Below are 26,883 nucleotides of genomic sequence, written 5' to 3'. Positions count from 1 at the left end.
TTCACTAATGGTGACAGACGACGGAAGATGATGTGGGATATCCCTTTGAAGGCGACATTAAGGATGGTAAACTACTAGCATACTATCAGTTATAAAAAAAACTGCAGTGCAACTTTCTTGGGAAGTTTGTGACTTTAATGTACAATAATGAAATCTGTTGCTAATAAGCTTTATTATGTTGTTAGTTTTTTATAAGTTTATTAAATAAATAAATACAAATTCAAACTATACAATTCTTATCGCCTTTCTCGCACATCAAAATGTAACGAAAAAGCTATATGTTCACTCCAAATGAGATTTTTTCTCGACATTCACAAGGATAGACAACTAATGTTGGAGACAAATAAAAGTATTTCGTAATTTTATGTTGCATATTTCACATACTGAGAATATGAAAATTAGCGCAAAATTCAATCAAATAGCATATTATCTTTGATTAAAATTTGAAAATTAAAACTATCTTGAAAAACTCAAGTTCTTTAGTTGAGTTGCATTGCTTGTGTTGATTTTTATTGAGCATGCCATCAAAAGTAGCTTCTAGAATTTAAACCCATTATTAACCTTGGACTAACAAAAAGGCAAAACTATCGCCACTTATTTCAAAACCTGAAAAACGTATTGGAGCAAGGCCATATATTTTCCCAAAGATGACACATTACAAATCACCAACAAGTCTTTCGGGAGAAAATTGTCAATGATAAACACATTATTGTATGCAACCATGTGGATCAACTAACCCATTCTTCTCGATGCCTACAGATTTGCAAATGTTGGCTATTTGCTTTAGTCTACGCAGTACCCGCATGCTTTATTTAGTAACAACTAATTGGTTAATGGTTATGTACAGTTTTTATAGGTGTTTATTTATTACATTGCGGAAAAGTTCAATGCTATTTCTGCCATTGTCCACAAAATGTGTTTTTCGTATCAGGTTATTATCAGGTATATGATTCAGGTATTTTGAAATGTTAATAAAGAGAGCTCATAGTTTCAATGAGATTTTCAATAGTTGCACAACGTTCGACGAGTTAACGTATTCGACATCTAACTGGTTTGGAAAATATTTAGTGTCGGTTAGTATATCAATTCCACACAAAATAAAAAAATGTGTATTTTATGACTCAATTAGTGAGAGTATAAGATAAATAATACGTGATTTAATTATTGAAAATAAGCTGTACATAGCAAAGTGGTAAATGTTTGTAATAGAAAAGGTGGTGATATAAAATTAAATTAATAATAAATTCATCGTGAACCATGCAGTTAAAAATAAACCTTCTATTGGTACCCAAAGCGCTTATCAAATTTTTGTATAGTTTCCTTGATTATATTGCGCATTTTTCCATCATCCATAACTGTAGTATAAAAGTGTTTTGTTATGCCTGTCGTATCTAAATCTTCACAAAATCAGTCATTCGTCCTAGGGTAGGTGAATGCCAAGCGCAATTGATTTGATTTTCATCAAAACGAATGACAATGCAGCACAAAATGAAACATTGCAGTTCTAAAAGTTAAGGACTGTATCGAATATAAGTTATCCACTTTCAAAGTGTTACTACTCAGAAGCTCATGAAGGTATTAATTTGTTTTACCCTGCATTCGACGATCAGAATTCGGCATCGAGATGGATAACTTGACCAAGCGTTTCGCTATCCACCCCAAAGGTAAAAATTCATGGTCAACAAGCTTGGGACTACACGTTCACTAACCTGTCGTAAAAGGAAGAAAATCAAAATCAAGTGACCGGAATTTGGACCAGAAAGTAATCATTTTATAAAACGAAACAATTTTATGCCGATTTGTGACCCGGAAGAAAAATGCGTGAAGAAATTTTGGAATAGTGCAATATTTATTCAATATTATATTTTTTCTCAAAAATTAACAAACAGAATTAACATATATTGCCAGACAAATTTTAATATTTTTTTAAAAATTTATCCGATTTTATTCGAATAAAATAATGTGGATAACTTATTTTCGATGCAGTCCCTATGCTGAAATTTTATATTTAAATTTGACTATTTTAATTAAAATCCCAAGGCGATATTTAAAGATAAATAAAAAAACCGTTAATCCAGAATCTCCGATAATGCTTTTATAACATGAAAAGCTCAAGAAACCAAAGAAGTTTAAAGAATTAAAACAAATATTTGTTGGAATGAGCGAAGCTACCATGTGAGATGCAATGCTGGTGACCCATCTAAGCGCACTGCAATTGAATATCTAATTTGTGCACATTCACTTTGTTAGGTGTGTTACGGGGTAAGATCTACCATGGTTACATTGCCAGCTACAGGTAAATCCTGACCCAACGAATACCTTCCTCATTATCCAACTCCGTGGTACTCATGAGGGTGTCGCTAAGTCGGTGGCCTCTCGTTAAGTAAGTACTACATCAACACTTCCTTCCTCTGCCTAGTTACGGTGAAGATGGACGTGGCCAGGAGCAGTAATCCTCATGCTTTTGTAATTTTTGTTTAAGACTGGAATCAAGGACCACTCCCCTTCTTGATTTCTGATAGCATTCTAGATAAGGATCTCAAAAGTAAAACATGAATATCACTAGTGTCCAATCTACGAATTACACCGTAACAATGCTAATGCTAATGCTGCTAATGCTATTCACTTTGTTAGGCGCGCTAAAGCTTCACTTCCCTGCTACGATTGAATTTCAAATATTTTAACATTTTCACTTGAAATTCTATAACTTCAATTCATTATCAATACGCTGCTTTTACATTTTTGATGGCTGTTTCAGGATAACTATATTCTCCTTTTTTTTGGAAAAGATGTTTAATTTTGATACACATAGTTAAGTTTGCCATTTTTAAGGTGTTTTTATGAGATATTGCGAAGAAAGATTCGGCTGCCGGTGGGACTTGAACCCACACTATTCCATTAAGTACACGAACGTATTACCAATTATACAACAGCTGCCCTTGCGAGAAGTTGTTCCATAACCAGCTAATAACGATGGGATATCAGTCAATTCCCCGTATCTATCGAATCTGCTTTGGCATTGAGGCAGGTTTGCAACGACAATAGAGGCTGACTTGTGAGGGAAGTCAGATTTTTTTCTTTTTTTGGGAAAGATGTTTAATTTTGATACACATAGTTTAGTTTGCCATTTTTAAGGCGTTTTTTATGAGATATCTAAAAAAACACCTTAAAAATGGCAAACTTAACTATGTGTATCAAAATTAAACATCTTTTCTAAAAAAAGAAAAAGTCTGATTTCCCTCACAAGTCATTAATCAAGAAAAACTATGTTCTCCATAATATTCCACGTCCCTATTTTTATACTAATTATTTTGATTATGTTGTATTTATATAACAACTATCGAACTAAACATCCAATTATAAAAAAAAAATATTGCTTGTAGCTACAAAATAAACCATCTTTCTAATAACTGCCTAGTTTATTTCCTTAGAAAAGATCAAATTAAACCAATGTTTTGCATAGCAGAGAAACTTTCCAAAACTCGCTGATTCCCAGATATTTAAACTAAAAGGAAGTCTTAATTATGTACTGTACACTACTGTTGTCAATAAAATGAATTACAACATAAATTCACACCTAATGATTCTGTTTTATGGCCAACAAGCAGATGGATTCAAGGCTAAGACAAAGGATCAAATTATTTAGAATTTGTTAGAACAATTTTGTAAATCACGACCACTTTCTTGATTTCGAGATAATTAGCACAATTTGAAGTCTTTTGTCCTCTAGTAGCACCAAGCAGATGGATTTTAAACTAAACTAATCTTCGTCATAACGATTTTGAATTTTTGAAGAACTTTGTAATACATAACAAATTTTCAAATCTAATAGATTTCATAACATTCAACCTAATGCACCTAATAATCTTATTTTCAACTTTATGATTTTGGTTTTCTCATCAACTAACTCGGAAAATCTTACAGATTCCGATATATTCAGGCCAATTGAATTATGTATTATGATCTTATTGCAGATTTCATATATTCAATATTATTCACACTAGCTTCACCAAGCCAATGGATGTCGAGCTAAACTGATCTTCAACTTTATAATTTAATTTTCTGAACAACTTTGTAAAACAAGGCGCTTTTTGTCAAGTCCCGCTGACCTCGTTCAATTCAGCTCATTTAAAAGCATGTACTCGAGCGCCACCAAGCAGATGATTTGCTTTTATAGATTTGCCGAAATTTCTTTTGATTTCACATAGTTTCAGACAGAGCATTTAGTGATTAATCATAGATTTAATCATGAATAATGAATATTGGATTATTTAATTATTGCTCTTTAATCATAATTTAATCGTTGATCGATAATCATAAAACTTTACATTACATACTTAATCACTATTTATATGCATAATTGTTTTGAGTTTATTCATTAATCATGAATCTTAATCATTGCATACATCGCTAAAATTCATTAATCTTCAATCATAATCATATAACTTTTATACTTTTCAGTATCCCTATTTGGTAGCTTTAGAGAATGATTACTTGATTATTGGTCACTATGCAAAACATTTAATTTGATTATCCATCACCATAAATCATTATCGATATGATCTATAATCATTAATCATACGCATGTTGTGTCAATATTCAATCACGATCGGTAATCTTCAATCATACTCCAAACATTTTATTCATTAAGCACAATCGTTATTCATAGTCAAAAATCAATTTAATCGTTAATCATTAATCATTGTCAAAAATGAATTAATCATGAATCATAATCTTTACTGATAGAGCTGAATGATTTAATCATATAACAAATTTAATCATTCGTTGCAAGCTTTATTCATCAAGCTCTGGTTTCAGATAAATGTAAGGACTTCAAAAAAAATGAAGACCAGTAGAGTCTGGATTTCCATGATTTTTTTTAAATCTTCAATATAAAAATGAGTTGAGGTTTCCTTTGTAGCCATCCAACTAACGAACGGGTTGACTGATTTGCAAGATTTTCTCACTAATCAATTGGCCTTGAGATTCACGTTGTTTATATATAGAAAGGATTGGATAGTCTACAATGCGGCGTCGCAAACCATTCAGTAATTGTCATATCGATTAGATCGGTTAAATCTGTGCAACGCAGAGAACGTTCTGCTAGTATTTCTTTAAAAATATTGAGAACTTTAAAAAATCCAACCGAATTGGAATAAAATGCATCGTACTCCAAACTTTCATCATTTTTATTTTTCAAGAATTCGTCAGAATATCGAATACACCTTGTACACATATTTTTCGTAATTAAACACTTTAAGATTGATTTGTTTTGGCTTTTATCAAAAATGTTTTGTCTTTCCCGTTTTTTTTAACTAATTTTTTAATTTAATTTAATTCATACATGCATTCATCTCTTAGACCAGGTGTTCCGTGTTTTCTTAACACTATCATCCTTATTTGCTATGTTACTTTTTTAGTTATTATTAATACATTTCAATTTCCTCTGGTTGAATTGAACCATGTAGGAATTACAATGTTTTTAACTTAAACTAAACCTAACTTAATTTATACTAAGGGTACAATGAGCTAATCGTTGCAATAGAAGATTGCAACGATTTTTGTCTAAAATTGGAAATTATTTTGTTGGACATTTGTTGCAATGTCTCAATATTAGAAATTCTATGAAATTCATTGGTACTATACCACGGAGGCAACTTCAGAATCATTTTCAAAATTCTATTTTGAATCCTCTGAAGTGCCTTCTTTCTGGTATTGCAGCAACTAGTTCATATTGGCACAGCATCCAACATGGCAGGTCTAAAAATTTGTTTGTAAATCAAAAGTTTGTTAAGACAAAGTTTTGATTTTCTGTTTATAAGTGGATAAAGGAGGGGCCCTCCTTAGCCGTGCGGTAAGACGCGCGGCTACAAAGCAAGACCATGCTGAGGGTGGCTGGGTTCGATTCCCGGTGCCGGTCTAGGCAATTTACAGATTGGAAATTATCTCGACTTCCCTGGGCATAAAAGTATCATCGTGTTAGCCTCATGATATACGAATGCAAAAATGGTAACCTGGCTTAGAAACCTCGCAGTTAATAACTGTGGAAGTGCTTAATGAACACTAAGCTGCGAGGCGGCTCTGTCCCAGTGTGGGGATGTAATGCCAATAAGAAGAAGAAGAAAAAGAAGAAGTGGATAAAGACACTTAATATATTTGTTACATTTGGCTTGAAGGCCTTCAATGTGATTTTTAAAAGTTAATTTTTGATCTAGCAGAAGTCCTAAATATTTAGCTTCGCTAGACCAATTAATTGGAACCCCATTCATATGTCTGCTAGAAGGTTTCAAATAAGAAGCTCTCGGCTTATGTGGGAAAATTATAAGCTGAGTTTTGGAAGCATTCGGGGAAATTTTCCATTTTTGCAAGTAAGTGGAGAAGATATCCAAACTTTTTTGCAATCTACTACAAATGACACGAAGGCTTCGCCCTTTGGCTGAGAGGCCCGTGTCATTTGCAAACAAAGATTTATGACACCCTGGTGGTAAATCAGGTAAGTCAGAAGTAAAAATGTTATACAATATGGGCCCCAGTATGCTGCCTTGGGGGACACCAGCCCTTACAGGTAATCTATCAGATTTAGAATAAAAATTTAAATCACTTTAAACATAATTTAAATGCGTTGGAAAGTCACACGCATCAAATCTTTTGAGTAGGTTACCAAACGAGATATACTAACTACACTGAATTAGGCACTAACATGGTCTACATTTTCCTAATTTTGCACTCAATCTAAATGTATACCGCATTTTAATTAGGTACCTTTTGATTTCTCTTTAAATTATTCAGGATTTTATGAAACATGTTTTGGGGTAATTTGTAGTCACATAATAAAAGAAACTAGCAAAAAATACTGTGTTGTTTTAGAAATGTGATGCCAGGCACTTTAAAGTGATTCGATAGGTATTTGAATTTCTTTCCACAAAGGTCCTTTTTTCTGCGGAAGAACATGTAGGACTTATATTGTCTATCCGGAACGAAATTAAAACGCTTTTTATACCGAAGTTGGATTTTTCTCCAGATACAGGCAACTTTCCCAACTTTGGGAGTAGTGCGCTGGATTCGCCTAAAGATGCGCTAAACAACGCATCAATTAGTTTGATAGATAAAACTTCGGAAGAAAGTTCGGTTCAGAAGTCCCGACTTCCGAATTCTAAGTTAGTGCTACGCCGACAATACTATAATAGAATCGAACCCAACACTCTCGACCATGGCATTGTTAAGAAGCCGTGCATGAATGAGCCAAAAAAGGCCCAGATAAAACATGTGATGTCATATCATATTGAAATCAATGTTCTCCCTAATAGCATCTATAGAAATGCACTTTCCATTAGAATAATTGTAACTCATTCATACGAACGCACCACGCGATGCATCAGTCGCCATGTAATTTGTCATCCATTATCTTCAGTCATACATCGAAGCTTGGAGTAGCATGAAACCCTTCCGCAATTCATTATTCGTGTTGGGTGTGCTCATACTGCTAGGGTCAGTGTCCAGAGCCCAAATTGGATTTCCCGATGACAAGAATGGCAATGGCGGAGGAGCCGGTGGAGGTGGTAAGTTGGAGGATCATTATACAATGGCAATGTTGCTTATGTTCATTTTCTTTTTTAATTTGGCTTTTTTGTTGATCTATTAGTTTTAACAAGGCAAATAGCGACAAATGTAAGCTCAGGCGTTATATCTGGAATTTTAACTGGTGCTGTTCCGTTGCAAACTGGTAAAATTGCTTTACCTTGAAACGAAGCTAGTAACTAACTTACTATTTTGTTTCATCATTACAGGAATCGTTCCACCACTTGTCACGAATGGGACCGGCCAAACTTGTGTTTGTATTCCGACAGGACGATGTACCAGCACTCCACCTTCGAATGATGGATCCGGAATGATCGATGTGCGAATTGTAACGGTAACGTATTTATTTATTTTTTAAATTCTTAGTCAAGCTGACACAAATATGGTTTACCTTTCTCGTACGCTAACTGCTGTAATACGCACAATTATCCATGTTATATCCAAATTTGGTTCCATTGTTTGATATTGAAAATTAACGCAAACAACATTGGGTCTGAAATTATTTATTTATTAAGTTATTTATGAAAAAAATGTTATTGGAGAATTTTGTAATGTAAAAATTGTTAATGAGCATGAGCATGATTGACCGTCCACGGTTGCTACTCCGTTATTGCCAGGCCAGGTGTAATTACACAGAGATCCAACAGATGAAGTATGAGACTAACATCATCTTCAATGTGTAAGAACTGGTGACCCAAAAATAAGCAATACCAGCGCCGGCCGTATCCGAATGCAGGTCAATTAAGGAATAGGTAGGAAATTGTTGACGTGATACTCGCTTTGATAGAAGCCGACGAGTCATCTGCACTTCCACGAAAAATCACTGGGATGTTGGATATATGGGGTAGGGAGTGTGGCAGGGTTCGTTTTGGTAAACTGTCTGCCGTGTATAGCGTGAAATTTGATTTAAAACAAAAACAATCGAAAAACGCTAAATATTTTAATTATCGGATGCGAACTAAATTTTCACTTTCTGATTAACTTACTCACCCGCACAAAGCAGAACAAAATTTCGGTGACCGGCCGATCGTTTTGCTTTCCGCACAAAGCAAAACTAAATTTCGACGACCGGCCGATCGCTCTGCTTAATACTGGAGAATCTGAAACACGAGAAATCACGCACTGAACTGATTATTGTGTATCCGGAATAAATTTATACCGCTTTTTATACCGAAGTTGGATTTTTCTCCAGATACAGGCAACTTTCCCAACTTCGGATATAGTGCGCTGGATTCGCCTAAAGATGCGCTAAACAACGCATCAATTAGTTTGACAGATAAAACTTCGGAAGAAAGTTCGGTTCGGAAGTCCCGACTTCCGAATTCTAAGTTGGTGCTACGCCGACAATAACTTTATTACCGGCCGCGCAATGCAGTACACTCTAACTTTCACCTCCTCAGAGACTGAGTAAAATTGTATTGCCATCTCTTTTCTTCCCACGGAAATTTTACGCAGTTTCCGTCAAAAGCAGGATTACTCATAGTTTTGAGTTGTCCTGATTTTGAGGGAAATTGAGTAAAATTTCCGTGGGATAGAAAGAGAGAGCAATACAATTTTACTCAGTCTCTGAGTAGGTGAAAGTTAGCGTATACACAATATTTCGCCCGATCGCGCGATCACTCTGCTGTCCGAAGCAAGAGAAATCTCGCACTGAACTCTGGAGAATTTTGTAATGTAAAAACAAGCAATGGGTAATGTTTTTAACATAATCGCGAGTCGACGTAGGACTTATATAAACGCAACGTATTTACATTTGACTTCTAACTTTGATTATAGGTATTGATATTAGTAACGCCAACTTCCATGCTGTGTAGAATTATTAGCAATATGTTTATTCAAAGCTTCTGGAAATAAAACTAATAAATAAATACATAATTAGTGTTCACACCGCAAACCAATAGTGTGTCGGTATAACACTTTCAGGGAGTCGGTATGATAACCGAACCCACTCGATCACCACTACTAACACATACGACAGACAGTAAGGAAGAAAAATCAAACAAAAACAATCTTTAATACGTTGAACGAGTGAGTTTATTTTCTAATCTTTATTAAAAATCTATAATTACCGTGTTAGCTAGCAATAGAGTGACCTGGGGCTGGAATAACAAATATTTAGCACAAGTTACCTTTGTATCACACGGAATCCAGAGGAAGCGAAACCGTAACATTGCGTAGCTTTGTACGGTAGACAATAAAGTAAGGAGCAAAGGAATAACGCACAGGATCCAGGAAGCGAGTGAAATCGTTAGGAACGAGGAAACTATTTGATTTTTGAGATTGTTTGGGTCCTTATCCTTAGTTACCGAGGGATAGACGACGCTGGGAATCCAGTAATTTACTTGGACCTCGCACGCATCTTCCTGCGCTTACGCTTCAGCCTTCGCATACGCTTCTTACGCCACTTAGCTCTTTCATTCAACGTGTGTCCAGTGGTGAAGACGTTCTTTTCGTCCCTTCACTACCAAAACCCAAAATGAGAGGAAAAACTTCCACACGAAATGAGGAGATGATTGCCTGTGACAGCTGTGACCACTGATTCCACACTCGATGTGTAGGAGTGTCTACTGTGCCGAAGAAGGACAGGAAGTGGTTCTGCAAGGATGTAACCTGCCAAGCAGTTTATCAGGAGTACCAGAAGCAGAAGAAGACAGCGTCGCGTACGAAGAAAATTGTAGAAGAGTTCGACAAGTTATCATCCAAGTCAACCGATCGTGTGCCGCCGTCCCTGCCGCCGGGTGTAGAAGAAAAACTCCGGGAAATGGAAGCGGAAAATAAGAGGCTGGAAGAAGAAATGGATGCGGAGTTGTTGCTGCGCCAGAAGGAGATGGAGATGAAAAATGCTCTGAAGGAGAGAAGGATGAGGATGGAGAAAGAGTTGCGCAATGGAGAAGAGTTGGAGAATAGGAAGAAGATTCGAGTTTCGAAAGCACCTAGCGTTGAAGCAGGTCCGTCGGGTGTATCCATAGCACCAGTGCTCGGAAAGCTGACAGAGGCGAACATAAAGCGTCTCGTGGAACAGAAGGAGGAAAGCAGCGGAGAGGAAGACGAAGAAGAAGACAGCTCGAGTAGCAGCAGCGAAGATACCGTATCCAAAGCAAATGGTACGGATAATGCAAGCGTTTCCCAGAAAGGTGTGGGACATTATCATAACGGACCAAGTCGGGTTCAACTAGCCGCGAGGAGTGGACTTACGAAGAAGCTTCCTACCTTCTCCGGTAAACCAGAAGAATGGCCATTATTTTTCGGGGCATACCAAGCATCCAACGAAGCTTGTGGCTACTCCGATGTGGAAAACCTAGTGAGACTCCAAGAAAGCCTGAAAGGTGCAGCACTTGAGGCGGTTCGTGGACAGCTTCTTCTTCCTAAATCAGTCCCTAGGGTAATCGCGAAGCTTCGCCAACTCTACGGTCGCCCTGAACAGTTGCTTCAAAGCCACTTGGAAAGGGTACGCAAGTTAGATTCCCCCAAATCGGACAAACTTGCCACGTTTATTCCGTTTGAAATGCGGTGGAGCAGCTTTGTGAGCACCTAGAAGCAGCAGAGCTCACACTGCATTTGGTGAATCCTATCCTAATTCAGGATCTAGTCAGCAAACTGCCAGATGGAGAGAAACGTCAGTGGGTACAGTTCAAGAAGAAGAAGAAGGTGGTGACGTTGCGAACATTCACGGATTTCATCTGCGGAATCGTATCGGATGCTTACGAGGCAAACGTCAGCTTTGACTATAAGCCAGAAACAAGATGTTCAACCGGTGTCGGTGGAAGAGGCAAGCCGAAGGAGAAAGGGGGTCTGTATAGCCACAGCGAGACGGATCGAACAACTTCTATTCACGATTCCGGACGAAGGAGAAGGCCTTGTCGCGTGTGTCAGCGGGATGACCACCGTTTGCGTTTCTGCCAGGACTTTAGGGATCTTCCCTATGCAGATAAGATGAAGGTGGTAAACAAATGGAAACTGTGCCACACATGTCTTAACGATCACAGTGGCCAGTGCCGCTTCAAGATTCGCTGCACTGTGGGGGAATGCAGGGAACCACATAACCCGCTGATCCATCCAATCACAAATGTAGTTGACATGAGTGCGCACATGAGGACCGGTAACTCTATGGTGTTCCGAATGATTCCGATACAGCTATACTGCGGAGAAAGGTCGTTGACGGTACTTGCCTTTTTGGACGAAGGAGCGTCCGTGACCCTGATTGAGAATGACGTGGCGGAGCGCCTGGGACTCACAGGAGTGAAGGAGAAGCTAACTATTAACTGGACGTCAGACATCTATCGAGTGGAGAAGAATTCGAAACGGATGAATTTGTGGTCCTCCGCAGTTGGCGGGAGGAATCCTGAGAAGTTTCTGCTTCATACTGTTAACACAGTCGAGAAGCTAATGCTACCGTATCAAACGTTGGATGCTGATGAGCTGTCAGCGCAATACCAGCACATGCGCGATCTGCCGATCGCTTCATATGACGGGCACCCTGGGTTGCTGATTGGAATAAATAATATTCACACCTTTGCCCCGTTGGAAGCCAAAATCGGAACGACAAAAGAGCCAATCGCCGTTCGTTGTAAACTCGGCTGGACCGTTTACGGTCCACGACAAGCCACCACGACTACTACAGGTGGTTTCTTGGGGTACCACCAGAGAATATCCAATGAAGATCTTCACGATATTCTGAAGAGACACTACGCACTGGAAGAGTCGATAGTCAAGGTTAATCACGAGTCGATCGAGGATCAACGGGCGCGCTTAATTATGGAGCAGACTACCAGGCGTGTAGGAGATCGTTACGAAACGGGGCTTCTCTGGAAATCTGATGAAGTACATTTCCCGGATAGCTACCCAATGGCATTGAAGCGCATGAAGCAATTGGAGAAGAAGTTGGAAAAGTCGCCTGACCTATACCAAAAAGTTAAGCGTCAGATCGAAGAATATCAGACTAAAGGTTATGCCCACCTAGCAACTGACGAAGAGCTGGCCGATACTGAACCAGGAAAGGCATGGTACCTCCCATTAAGCGTCGTCGTGAACCCGAAAAAGCCCGGGAAAGTTCGGCTTGTCTGGGACGCAGCAGCATCCGTACAAGGAGTTTCACTAAATTCGATGCTGCTTAAGGGCCCAGACCTATTGGTGCCACTGATCTCGGTAATCGTCGGTTTCCGTGAGAAGAGAATCGCCTTCGGTGGAGATATTCGAGAAATGTACCACCAGCTAAAAATCGTTTCTGGAGACAAGCAGGCCCAACGCTTCCTATTTCGGAACAGCAGCAGCGAAACTCCAAGACCGTATATAATGGACGTAGCCACATTCGGCGCGACGTGCTCCCCGGCATCAGCACAGTTCGTGAAGAACCGAAATGCTACAGAATATACAGCACAGTACCCAGAAGCAGCAGCAGTCATAATCGACCGCCACTACGTAGATGACTATTTCGACAGCGTCGACACAATTGAGGAAGCTATACAGCGGGCGAAACAAGTTAAATATATCCATGCGCAAGCTGGTTTCGACATTCGCAACTGGGTGTCGAATTCTCCAGAATTCCTCTCGGCACTGGGAGATGCGAAATCTGCGGGCCCGGTTGTTTTTCAGCAAGACAAACAATCGTCTGGAGAAAGAGTTCTCGGAGTAGTTTGGGACGTAGACTCAGACATGTTCGCATTCTCAGTAAGCCATCGTGCGACAATCAAAGAATATCTAAACGAGCTTAATATATTTTTCCAAAGAATATCTGTTCGAAGACAAGCGACCCTCCAAACGAATTGTATTGAGCTGCGTGATGGGACTTTTCGACCCTTTGGGAATGTTGTCGCCTTTCACCATACACGGTAAGATAATCATTCAACATCTTTGGCGGAACGGCTGTTCTTGGGATCAAGACATCGACGAACAAGGTTGGAGAATGTGGAAAGAGTGGACTACATTACTGCCCGATGTGGAGAATCTACGGGTTCCTAGATGCTATCTGGGAGACGAACTAAGTTCATCAGTCGAGTTAATCGAGTTGCATGCTTTTACCGATGCCAGCGAGCACGCATACGGTTGCGTGGCGTACCTGCGATCAATTTGCAACGGAGTGGTGAGATGCAGCCTAATCATGTCTCGAGCTAAAGTGGCGCCATTAAAGCGGCAATCAATTCCCCGTCTCGAGCTGATGGCAGCTGTACTCGGAGCACGGATGAAGCAAACCATCATGGAGTCCCATTCACTGCCGATCAGCCGCACAGTTCTGTGGACAGACTCACGGACGGTGTTATCGTGGCTGCAATCAGACCAACATAAATTCAAGCAGTTCGTGGCTTTCAGAGTGGGTGAGATTCTGGAGTTAACCCACATGCGTGATTGGAGATGGGTACCGACGAAGCAGAATATTGCCGACGTACTCACGAAGTGGGGTCACGGCCCCCCTCTACAAAATGGATCAGAGTGGATACAAGGTCCACAAATGCTGTATCATACAAGTGACCGATGGCCATCAGTCGAACCAGTCGAAGAAACGTCAGAAGAATCCAAAGGAATTGTGCTTTTCCATGCGGTAGTTGCAGCGGAAACTATATCAACTTGGGCGAAACTGGTGCGAGTAACTGCAACTGCGGTACGGTTTGTCTCTAATTGTCGACGCAAAAGAAGTGGGCTACCGATCATGGCTTCTCAACGGACGCCACACCAGTGTCGACTAATCAAAGCCGATTATTTGGGAGAGAAAATACCACTTCAACAAGAGGAATTTCAGAAGGCAGAGAATATCCTGTGGAGACAAGCTCAGCTCGAATGCTTCCCCGAAGAGATGAGTATATTGGAGAGGAATTTGCATCGGAGTACCGGTCATCCATTGGGAAAAATTGTAAAATCCAGCAGGTTGTACAAGCGATCGACAATACTAGACGAAGAGGGCGTAATGAGAGTACAGGGCAGATTAGAGAAGAACGAGTCACTGCCGTTCGACAAGCGATATCCGATTATTCTATCAGGTAAAGACGACATCACGGTGAAAGTAATTTTGCATTACCATACCAAATTTGGGCACGCAAACAGAGAAACCGTATTCAACGAGCTTAGACAGAAGTTCTGGATACCAAACGCTCGTAACGCTATCCGGCGGGCAACCAAAGAGTGCACATGGTGCAAAGTGAATCGATGCGTACCAGCAGTCCCGCTAATGGCGCCCCTTCCTGTTCAACGTACTACTTGCAATTCACGTCCCTTCAGCGCGGTAGGAGTGGATTATCTCGGACCAATAGAAATAACTGTAGGACGTAGAATTGAAAAGAGATGGGTGGTAGTGTTCACTTGTATGGCCGTGAGAGCCGTACACCTAGACGTCGTCCCCAGCTTGACCACGCAATCGTGTTTGATGGCCATCAGAAGATTTTCATGCAAGCGGGGTGTCCCAGAACAAATTTTCTCGGACAATGCCACTTGTTTTCGTGGAGCAGATGCAGCAATGGTAAAAACCGTGAAGAAACTCAACATTGAATGTGCAGAAAAGGTGACATCATCGGTTACATCATGGCTTTTCAATCCTCCAGGAACACCCACATGGGCGGTGTTTGGGAGCGCATGGTGCGGTCCGTCAAAGAAGCTCTACGCGCTCTCGAAGATGGGCGAAAATTAACAGACGAGATCCTCGCAACTGCATTGGCCGAAGCTGAGGATATGATTAATACTCGTCCACTAACGTACATTCCACAAGAATCAGCCGACGAGGATTTGAGGAGGAAGGCAAATCATTTTCTGCGCGGGACGGTAACAGCTGCTGACCTACAAGTGGAAGACTCTACTGAGTTTGCTGAGACTTTGCGCGATACTTATAAGCGGTCCCAATATTTGGCCAACAAAATGTGGGAACGGTGGTCGAAAGAATATCTTCCCAGTTTAAATCATCGAGCAAAGTGGTTCGACGAATTAAAACCGCTTCAAGCTGGAGACCTAGTGTTCGTCGTCAATGGGAAGAATCGTAAGAACTGGATACGGGGCAGAATTGAACAAGTGATCCGAGGTTTGGATGGAAGAATTCGCCAAGCGGATGTCAAGACAGCAGATGGTAAGTTACACCGGCGAGCGGTTGCTAATCTAGCGGTGTTGGAGATCGATTCAGGTAAATCCGGAAATTCTGAAGGAAACACCGGATATTACGGGCAGGGGATTGTTCACACCGCAAACCAATAGTGTGTCGGTATAACACTTTCAGGGAGTCGGTATGATAACCGAACCCACTCGATCACCACTACTAACACATACGACAGACAGTAAGGAAGAAAAATCAAACAAAAACAATCTTTAATACGTTGAACGAGTGAGTTTATTTTCTAATCTTTATTAAAAATCTATAATTACCGTGTTAGCTAGCAATAGAGTGACCTGGGGCTGGAATAACAAATATTTAGCACAAGTTACCTTTGTATCACACGGAATCCAGAGGAAGCGAAACCGTAACATTGCGTAGCTTTGTACGGTAGACAATAAAGTAAAGAGCAAAGGAATAACGCACAGGATCCAGGAAGCGAGTGAAATCGTTAGGAACGACGAAACTATTTGATTTTTGAGATTGTTTGGGTCCTTATCCTTAGTTACCGAGGATAGACGACGCTGGGAATCAGTAATTTACTTGGACCTTGCACGCATCCTCCTGCGGTTACGCTTCAGCCTTCGCATACGCTTCTTACGCCACTTAGCTCTTTCATTCAACGTGTGTCCAGTGGTGAAGACGTTCTTTTCGTCCCTTCACTACCAAAACCCAAAATGAGAGCTAAGTGGCGTAAGAAGCGTATGCGAAGGCTGAAGCGTAAGCGCAGGAAGATGCGTGCGAGGTCCAAGTAAATTACTGGATTTCCAGCGTCGTCTATCCCTCGGTAACTAAGGATAAGGACCCAAACAATTAGAATTGCTTTGTTTCTAACTATTAAGCCCTTATTTACTTAAGCAAATGTAGGGCATTTATAGATTTCTTAATGATAGTATTTGATGTTTTAAAATTCTATTAATAAAATTTTCAGACTTGGGCAAAATGTGTTATTTTAGGGGAACCCTTTTACCAAACAAAGAAATACAGCACAAATTTCGTTGTTTCTTTTTTCTGACATGCGTGCTTACTGCTGAAAAAACACAACAATAAGAAACAAGTCAAGGAGCAGTAACCCTACTAAAATAGAGGAGATACTGTGAATACGCCAACGAAAAATTATTTAATGTTTTAATTCCAAACTTCAAGTCTACGTCAAGTTTAGTAATATAATTTCGCAGAAAATCAAAAACAGAGAATAAGACTTTTTCAAAACATTTACATGTAATACAGCGAAATTTTCTAACTTAAAATGGATATTACCATTTTTGCTGATTGTGAGTAATTATTTTAATCCAATTTTTATTCTCATCATTGTAGTTGATTTTTTTTGCTGAGAAATCAGAACTGTTATAGTATAACCATGTTTTAATGTACGTGTCGCACAACTTAACATATGGTCCGTCATATGCCATGACTCGTAACCATCCCTGGATCATGTGGATTATGAAACCAATCACTTTTCATGGATGAGTAGACCAAATCCCTCTAATTTTATTCTTCTTCGTCCACCACCGCTGCCCTCGTTGCCTCAGCCATCATCGGCCTCTAGCCATGAACTCCGAGCGATGCGATGGGCGATTGCATCCATCGCAACCGACACCACTGCATCCGACCATCATCAAGCACAGAATGACAAAAAATGCGCCCACTTCTTTCATGCATATTCGCAGACCCACCGGCAGTTCTACTGCTGGCGACTGCATGCTGTGTACGTAAACAAACACTGCGAACGAACGAACGAAACGAAGAATGCGCGAAAAAAGCACGTCAGTACGCGTTGCTGTCACACAATGAAATGGCTCGCACACGGCAGGCACTGCTTCTTTTATACACGAAGAAAATCTTCCGCTAGACCCGAAGGCCCGTGACATACCGCATTCTGATGTCCGTGTTAGGAATGCACGGGAATGATGACATATGAAATTTTTGCTGGCTTTGATAAGAATTGAAATTTTCAATAGTCTATCGTTAAGAATCTTAAGTTTCAATGAAATAGGCAAATTGCTGGAGAGTGTCCGAGTCGATTGATATTTAAATATTAAAAATCCATCGAAAGATAAAGGCGCTAGTATCGTTTGAAATCTTCCCTTCCAGCGTAACGCTCTCGATTTCCAAAAATCTAAATGACACCCAGTATAGTAAAGAAAGACGTAAGTCCTACGTCAAAATTGTTGATGTATAAAAAGCCTAAATTGGTAATGTGATAATTATAAAATAAGAAATAAGAATGAATGGGGTGATGATGAACTACTGTGGTATAAAGGGGGAAAAGGGCATGTTGGTCGACATGAAAGGAGTAAGGATAATGGAAGCATGAACGATTGGGTGGGAAAACTCGATGTAAAAGAAAAAGTTCTGCATACCTCTAGGGTACAGATTACTGCTGATTAGTAAATTGGCGTCCGTGCAAGTAAGCCGTGAGTGAGAGTGCCTCTGTAGTGCTAAATCATTCGCTAGATTAGCGACCTCACGCAGCACGATCGACCAAGTCAACGTCTGCGTTGGATCTAGGTCTAACCATCAAGGATTTCTGGCACAGTTCCGCCGGAGAGAACCCTTCTCGGCGTGGCCAACGCGGTCTCGTCCGTGGTCCGTCGTTTGCATCAACGAAGGGCACGCCGAAGTTTCCTCGATAGCGTCCTTGCGAGTGGCAAGCTGCCATTTCGACCATTCAAGGCAACCTCCGACCCCGCCATTGCCCTGAGCCGTTCAAGTCACCAACCCTCCATCTTTCTACCAAGCCACCGTCGATCAACTCACCTACTGCTGCGAACGCTCGCCAACGTAGTCCAATAGCACCACCGCACCGTGATGCCAAGGCGGAAGAGGTTAAAAAAATTGAGTTGAGCGTACAGCTTCGGAAGTATTTTTATAATTTTCCATAATGTTTGAAATGTTTTTTCTCAAAATTTCACGAAGATTGGATGAAAATTGCACGAGATGCATCATGTCGATCCAATGGTAAATCAAAGATGTTTTTTAAATTTGCTTGTAACATGTATGGCAAAGACATGATATTGTTCAACCTGATTTTTAACTATGAACACGCAATCGCACGCATGCCGAACTGGGATTATTTCAAAGTTTATTTATTCAGCTTTTCGGGGATATTATGATTGTTTTGTGCAAATCTGCGCAAATAGCATTTTTCTTCAAAGCATTCTTGAAGTAATCATACGCATTAACACGCCGAATATAGTGATCAGAAAATCGTGGGAACTAAATTTTCAAACAGCTGTATCTCAAGCGCCTTTTGACCGATTTTCACAATTCTTTTACGGATGTCTTGCCTATCTCATCTAGTTTCACCATACTGGTGAGATATGTTCATTGGGATGCTCAGTTTTTCCCTAGAGGAGCATGAGTAAGGATATTATTTTTCTCAAAATATAGTAAATTTCGATTTACATGACATTCTATAGTCGGAACTTACAGGTTCAAAAAATGTTTTATTACACTATTCTAGCATTGACTATACAATTCTCGCATAACTTTTCAAAAGGACCTAAGTAACATTTTTTTCATGAATTAATTTGAGTACTGCAATCAAAAGCTTTCTGTTGATTGCGCTATTCAAATCATGAAAAAATGTTACTTAGATCCTTTTGAAAAGTTAAGCGAGAATTTGTCAACAAAATAATTCTTCTGGACATCCCTAGCGACTCCAAAATGACCTCTATACTAATGAAAGATGATATGCAAATGTTGACTACGGAAACCCGTGCCAATGGAAACCCGTCATGTCCATGTAGGTCAGTAGAGGCCAGGGGAATGATATTCTACTCAGTTTTGCCCAATTTAGATGTTCTAAGATCTCCAAACTGTTTAGGAGTTCAATTAGTCTACCAAGTCAACTGAGCTCGATAGCTATCTGAAATCGACTAATCATGTCCTCACAAGTCCTTAGAGCCCACGCGTATGATTTGCAGAACAGTTATACCCATACCAGATGTTTCAGGTTCTCCAAACTGTTCTGGAGTTTGGATCAATCGGTCTACCTGGTGAACTGCGCTCGATAGCTATCTGAAATTCACAAGTCGTGTCCACACACATTCGAAGAGCCCACGTATATAGTTTTCAACTCAGTTGTACCCCAATCAGATGTTCTAGGTTCTCCAAACTGTTCAGGAGTTCAGGAGATCAATTGGTCTACCAGGTCAACTGCGCTCGGTGCAAATCTGAAAGCAATAATCAGTTGTACCAATATCAGATGTTCGAAGTACTCCATACTGCTCTGGAGTCTATCAAGTCAACTGCGCTCAATATAACTTTGACGTCAACCAGTCATGTCCATACAAGTTCATAGAGCCTATATGTGTGATTTGCAACTCTGTTATATCCAAACCTGATGTTATGAGCTACCCAAAATGTTGTGGAATCAATCGGTCTACAAGGTCAACTGCGTTCGATACAAACATGATATCATACATTCTTGTTAATACATGTCCGTATACACCACGCTTACAAATTTCGTTTAAGTTATACCCAAACCAGATGTTCTAGGTTGTCCAAACTGTTATGAAGTTTGGAACAATTGGTTTAACAGGTCAACTACGCTCGATAAAAATCTGACATTGACCAGTCATGTCCATACATGTCTGTAGAGCTCGCGTATATGATTCGCGCCTCATCTAAACCAGAAGTTCAAAAATTTCCAAACTGTGTTGAAGTTCGTATAAATTGGGCTACCAAGAATTCGTAGAGGAACTTCCAGAAGGATTCCTGGAAGAACTTCGGATTTTTCGAAGCCACTTCCGCAGAAATCCCGAAAAAAAAACTTCCGGAGGAGTTCTAGAAAGAACTTTCGTAGAAGTTCCAAAAGGAACTTCCGGATGAATCCCAGAAGAACTTCCAAAGATATTCCAGAAGTAAATTTCAAAGCTATCCAAAAAGGAACTTCCGGAGGAGCTTCTCCGGATATTCATCCAGGAATTGCACTGGATATTCCTCCAGTAATTCCTCCGGATATTCCTCCAGAAATTCCTCCGAAAACTTCTCCAAAAATTTTTCCGGAAGTTCCTACAGGAGTCTTCCGGAAATTCCTTCGGAAATTCCTCCAGGAATTCCTCCGGAAGAATTTCCAAAATCGAATGTTGCTAACATCGAATGGTTTTTCTTTTTCCATGATACTTCACATAACTTCACTTATTGTGACACTGGACAGATTGTGACCCTTTTTATGCGGATTTTTTAATCTAACCAATTTTTTCTTGAAAAAAAAAATTTTTACGTTGTTATTTTCATGTTGATTTTGATATATAAGTTTTCTAAGCGGAAAATAAGTTTTATTTGGTTTATAAACGATTTTAACAATAAAATAAAATAAAAACATTCGTTACCAAAATCAAATGGTTTTGTTGCCAAAATCGAATGACTTTGTTGCCAAGATCGAATGTTGCCAAAACTGTAGGTATAGTGTTGTGTACAAATTGCGAAACTAAAAAAATACGCTTTCGACGGAATTGTGTGATTCATTTTTCTTCCCACTCTACTGATAGTCCTTTACTCTAATCGCTAAAAATCGAGATATTGATCCTTAAACATAACCATTTTGCATGTAAAACCAGCGGTGGTGTTATAATTATTTCCATGGGTTGACAATAGTTTTGGCTTGTACCACCTACGAATTTGTACGAATTGCTCAATGCTGATGCTAATCTATATTTCCTCTCTAGAAAGACATTAGCGCCTTTCATTATTACAAAAATCTACGCTTGGAACACCGTTGGATAGTTTCCCATTGCCACTGAGATCGCTATCCCAGAAAATTTCCTTTCTTACTCTTCTAAATTCCAAAACAAAAAAAATCATCAATCGCGTTAACACCCCGATCAAACTTTTTACTAATTATTTCAGTCCCAAACTAGCAGTCCGATTGGCCCTACGCCCAATATCGTAACACCAAGTACATGTGCTTCAGGACTAGAGCGCTGCTGCTATGCAGGGCCCTATCAATGTGGGCTTCAATATCCACCGGTGGCCGCTGCAAAGGCACCCGGACCTGGGCAAGCCTCGTACGGCGAGTACCCGTGGCAAGCGGTATTACTTGGACCTGGTGACATCTATGCAGGATCAGGTGCCTTAGTTAATGCGTTGAATATCATAACGGCAGCGCATCGTATAACTGAATATGTGTAAATAGGCATCTTAAAAAACCTTTAGTAAATGAATTATTAACTAATTTATTTTCCCTTCAATCCAGGAGCGGCTCAAAAGTACTAAAAATTCGTTTAGGAGAATGGGATGCATCATCAGCATCGGAACCGATTCCAGCACAAGAGTACACCGTTACCAAATTCTTTGTCCATCCCAGCTACAATTCGATAAACCTTCAAAACGACATAGCCATACTACGACTCTCATCAGCTGTACCATTAGGGACAACACCTACGATAACTACAGCGTGCCTTCCTGCTACATCGTTTGTCGGGACGACTTGTTGGGTTTCTGGATGGGGGAAGAACGATTTTGTCAGCGGTTCATATCAGGCCATTCAGAAGGAAGTCGACGTTGCTGTAAAATCATCCGCTGATTGTCAAACCGCGCTTCGGACAACAAGGCTGGGATCGACGTTTGTGCTGGATTCGACCAGCTTTGTATGCGCTGGTGGTGAAGCCGGTAAAGATGCCTGCACCGGGGATGGAGGCTCTCCGTTAGTATGCTCGTTGGGTGGACGTTTCTTTGTTGTGGGATTAGTTGCATGGGGTATCGGATGTGGCACTTCAAATATACCAGGAGTTTATGTGAACGTAGCATCTTATGTGCCATGGATTACTAGTACTTTAAACTCGCCTTAAATATATTTTTTTAAATGTTATGTGTGATTCGACATGTTGGATGTTTTATTCTACCATGAGCATTCCGGAAGCAACTAAATAACGAACAGAATTGAACAATAAACTAAACTACATCTTTTTATTTCAGTGAATATATGTTAGCCTCTGTTTCTCTAATTTAATTATACTGATTTAATTATACTAAAACAATTAAATCGGATTTGTACATGAATGTTTTGGAAATCGAGGAAAAGCATGTCCCATCATGTTTCGAAATCGTCAAATTTTGAAGAACTTCTCGTGGCAGTGAATAACAGTTTCTGGTGAAAACTGCGCAAAATTTCTCGGGAAGGTTCAAGTTAATTTGCCATAGAAATTCGAAAGAATTTCATTCATTTTCCATTTCTACGATTATCCTTTTTCTACAAAACAATAACAAAAAGTTACACGGAAGAGAAATTCCCTTTTTTGACAGCGGTTTTATGGAAGTCTTATGAATAACCTTTAACTTGCTTTGAAGACGATCTCAAGAGTGGTCCACTTGGTCATAACATAATCTTGTAGCGGTCATCAAGAGGTTGTCATGTAGATTTTAGTTTTATTGCTAGTCTTGAAAATTTGCTCTCCAAAACTGTCAATAGAGTATGATAAAACTCAAAATGTCACTTGGATGACTCGTACCCATCCCGGGATCATGTGGATTATGAAACCAATCACCTGGATGAGCAGACCAAATCTCTCTAATTTTATTCTTCTTCATCCACCACCGCTGCCCTCGCTGCCTCAGCCATCATCGGCCTCTAGCCGTGAACTCCGAGCGATACGATGGGCGGATACATCCATCGCAACCGACCCCACTGCATCCGATCAACATCAAGCACAGAATGACAAAAAAATGCGCCCACTTCTTTCATGCATATTCGCAGACCCACCGGCAGTTCTACCGCTGGTGACTGCATGATGTCGCTGTGTAGGTAAACACAGCGAACGAACGAACGAAACGAAAAAAAAATACGCGAGCAAAAAGCACGTCAGTACGCGTTGCTGTCACAAATTGTATTGACTCGCACACGGTAGTAGTAGTAGTAAAATTCTTCTTTATTTAAAACATGTTTTGTTCTACAATCATTTTTATACATGTACAGTGATCGGCCGGCTTGGCCCTCCAACTTCAATTTCAATTATTGTTATTATTATTATGCTATTACTTAATTTTTAAAATATAATGTATCATGACGGCCTTTAGGAGGCGCTGGTGTGTTTTTTTAAAATTTGATAACCTAACTACTATGTACACTAATATTTACAATAAAAAAATTGATAACCTAGATTGGAACTAGCGCCCTAATTGGTGCCTGATCCGAATGCAAGCAACGGACCCTAAACTTTTCTTTACACTCACCAAAGCGTTCATGTAAGGTTTTTATTCCGGCCAGACGGTGGACCTCGGATGTTCTTGTCCTGGGAGGTGTTGAGGATCATCCTCAGGAATTTGTTTTGGACCCGTTGAAGTTTGAGGTGGTGGGTTTTAGCGCAGCTCTCCCAGACCGGCATGCCATATTCGATCACAGGGAGGATGATTTGCTTGTAGACAGCAAGCTTATTTTTCAGGGACAATGACGACCGGCGGTTGATCAAAGGGTACAGTAGTTTCAACAAGACGTTACACTTTGTCACCGTTTTGTCAACCTGTTGCCTGAAAATAAGCTTGCTGTCGAGGGTCAATAAGGTAGCCGGCCTCATTGGCCCATTCCACAGTCGTGCCATTGAGGATGATTTTACAGTCCCCAGGCGGAACAAGTTTAGGGGATTTGGAGTGGGGAAAATGATGACCTGGGTCTTCGCCGCGTTGATACAGATCTTCCAGCTGGTGAGGTACTCTGTCAGGGCATCCAGGCCTCGTTGGAGTTTTGCCACTAGCGCTCTGATCACTCTACCGTTGTAGACGATGGATGTGTCATCTGCGAACAGAGACAGAATGCCGCCTTCTGGAGGTTCTGGCATGTCGGAGGTGAACAGATTGAAAAGCAGGGGCCCGAGGATACTGCCCTGGGGAACGCCTGCGACGATGTTGTGCGCATTGGAACTCGCTCCGCTGATTGAGACCCGGAATGTCCTTGCCGACAGGTAATTGTTGATGATTTTCACCAGGTAGCTGGGAAGATTGTAGCGTTGTAGTTTGTACACCAGGCCATCATGCCATACATTGTCAAATGCCTTCTCGACATCGAGTAAGGCCATGGCGGATGTTTTCGAGACAAACTTCTTCCGTCTGAGGACGTTGGTAACTCGGGTCAGTTGGTGTACAGTTGACCGACCGCGTCGGAAACCAAACTGTTCCTCGAGCAAGATGTTGAGATTTTCGGCAGACTCAAGTAACCGATGATGAATAGCTTTTTCGAATAGCTTGGATAACCCTGAGAGAAGGCTGATGGGTCGATAACTTTTGGGGGAGGTATAACTTGCTAGCTCACGGGCAGGGCTGTTAGTTTCGATATCAGGGTCGCTAATTGGCTTGAGCTTCCAAGGAAACACTGAAAGAAGTTCATTCATATGAGATGACACTGACTGTCCGATTTGGCCAACAATAGATTTCACTCACACTCAGTATTCAATGGTAACTCGTTACACTGCACATCGAAAAGCATCTTATTCCAATAAAAAGATCAATTTTTAAGGAAATTCGAAAGAGGAAGCTTATTGGTTCCTTTTTGAACCCAAAAGAAAAGCGGAAAACCGAAGAGTAGTGGAAATATCAATCACCAGGGCTATGCTTCTAATAAATTAGCTACTCGTGCGAAATTTCGTTTCATAGTCTTATAATTTATTGCCTGACGTCATACAGGGGTACTTGCGTGTCTTGGTGGTGGGTGTAGCTCACTACGCTGTCTGCATGCTGTGTTTTGTGGGAATCGGCATCATCCACAAGCGATGATGAAATGCCGAAGGAGAGGTGTCTTCACTCTGCAGGGCACGATCTGGCAAAATGGCGGTATCCACCAGAGGCGAATTGCTTCATGCGATGCTGACGATAGCGGCGGGACGAATGGGTCGGTTGGCAAGCGGCTTGCTTGATGGTGGAGGTCTGTCGAGCTTGGCGGTATCGGTTTTGGCTATCCGTAGACGAACCGGAAGAAGGGACTGGGTTCTTGGTCTGATTCTCCACTCCACACCTCGACAGGCACGCTCCCGACAGGTACAACGACCGACCACAGAGGGTTCCCGTCTGGTTCCCGACAGGTACAACTACCGACCACAGAGGGTTCCCGTCCGCTTTCACTGGTTCAGCTGTCCGAAAGAAAGAAAAAAGGCCCTTCGTGGACCTTCCCACTCGATTAGTACCCTGCGACGTCAAGCTATCTTCACATACACGTTTTTCTTTTCATTTGTTGGTTAAAATTACCTTTTTTCCTGTTTTTTTTTCGTTTGCGTACTTTTGTGAATTGAATGTTCTCACTATTTAAGCGATTAACCTATTTATAACATTATTAACATTAGCCTTAAGTTTTATACTCGTTTGTAGCTACTAACCGTACTTATAACTTTTAATTATTCACTGCGCACTTTTTTGTCGACTAACAATTGAATTGGACTCTAACAATAGACCTGAACAAAGAAACAAAAACCTTAATTATTAACACTTCCACTATACAAATACTCAACTAACAAAACACGCACTACCTTCACTTTTGAATTTTCAGGATAAAAAGAGATCAGATCCTTGAAGGATCTGCTTTTTAAAGAATTTTGATCCTTCGATGGAGCTGAAACTATCAAAGAATCACTTCGATTAATTTGAAGTTTTCGCTCTAGGTTGTTTACCCTTTCTACTGGTGCAGGATCACTCTACTGCTAACTAGGACTCCAGCAGGGATATTTTATGTTTAGTCCTGCGAGTGTCAGTAATATCATTTTGACAATGTTCGACTATACAGTGTGTCCGTTGAAAGTGGGTCAGAGCTCTTTTCACACATCAAGCCACTGTGTGCCGCCACTGGCCCATCATTACGTTAGTTTCGTTTTGTATTTGTTTTTCTTTTGTTTTGTTTTATTTTTTTGGAAAGGAAATTTTATTTGGATTGATGGAGGAGCCAGCAAGGTAAACCTGGAACCCAAAGGTTACACTACCCCATCATCCCTCTATGAAATTATGTGTTTGATAAATTGAATAATCTAGACCTCAATCAAAATTGATTTTGATTGATTATAAACCTCAATTTAATTATTCGATTAATTTGATATAGAATAGGCCCTTTTCAAAACTTATACCTTTCTCACTTTCATGAGAAAGAAAAGAATGATCAAACTTAGATTCAAACTGCTATGGCCAATAGGGCACTGCACGGACGAGTATCTTTCTCTTTCGTTCTTCATGAAATTTGACGTTTACTGGCCTTGTTGTTTTCTAATTTCTTTGCAGCGAAAAAGAGACAAAGCAGTCCGTGCAGTGCCCTATAGGGCACT

At 40.3% G+C, this 26,883-nt stretch overlaps 2 protein-coding genes and 1 long non-coding RNA gene across 4 annotated transcripts in view; 1 reads left to right on the top strand and 2 right to left on the bottom strand.

The window, feature by feature from the left end:
• Positions 1–26,883, bottom strand: part of LOC134221161 (allatostatin-A receptor) — a 194,929-nt gene that overhangs the window by 100,844 nt on the left and 67,202 nt on the right. Inside the window, exon 1 of one of the 2 annotated variants that reach the window (XM_062700356.1) lies at positions 8,569–8,691. The exons of the other annotated variant lie outside the window; for it this stretch is intronic. The gene's annotated coding sequence lies outside the window, so the exon portion shown is untranslated. Of the gene's footprint in view, positions 1–8,568; positions 8,692–26,883 lie in introns of those variants that run through there. 2 annotated transcript variants of the gene reach the window in all.
• LOC134221160 (phenoloxidase-activating factor 2-like) lies at positions 1,008–22,531 on the top strand. The gene is made up of 6 exons (XM_062700350.1): positions 1,008–1,073; positions 7,412–7,559; positions 7,643–7,723; positions 7,788–7,912; positions 21,500–21,777; positions 21,846–22,531. Exons 2-6 carry the CDS (start codon positions 7,436–7,438, stop codon positions 22,438–22,440), a joined length of 1,203 nt encoding a protein of 400 aa, XP_062556334.1. The 5' UTR covers positions 1,008–1,073; positions 7,412–7,435; the 3' UTR covers positions 22,441–22,531.
• Positions 24,949–26,234, bottom strand: LOC134219355 (uncharacterized). The gene is made up of 4 exons (XR_009981546.1): positions 26,101–26,234; positions 25,951–26,025; positions 25,823–25,892; positions 24,949–25,742 (listed from the first exon to the last, which is right to left on the bottom strand). It is a non-coding gene; the product is annotated as an uncharacterized LOC134219355 (long non-coding RNA).

The sequence above is a fragment of the Armigeres subalbatus genome, chromosome 3 (genome assembly GCF_024139115.2).
Source record: "Armigeres subalbatus isolate Guangzhou_Male chromosome 3, GZ_Asu_2, whole genome shotgun sequence".
In the NCBI taxonomy this organism is placed as follows: domain Eukaryota; kingdom Metazoa; phylum Arthropoda; class Insecta; order Diptera; family Culicidae; genus Armigeres; species Armigeres subalbatus.
This window is presented reverse-complemented; position numbering and strand designations above follow the sequence as displayed.

Excerpts from the sequence above, each read along its gene's own strand:
- LOC134221160 (XM_062700350.1), top strand. The coding sequence starts at position 7,436 with ATGAAACCCTTCCGCAATTCATTATTCGTGTTGGGTGTGCTCATACTG. Across the intron at positions 7,560-7,642 it reads CGGAGGAGCCGGTGGAGGTG|TTTTAACAAGGCAAATAGCG; the intron begins GTAAGTTGGAGG and ends TTGATCTATTAG. Across the intron at positions 7,913-21,499 it reads TCGATGTGCGAATTGTAACG|TCCCAAACTAGCAGTCCGAT; the intron begins GTAACGTATTTA and ends TAATTATTTCAG.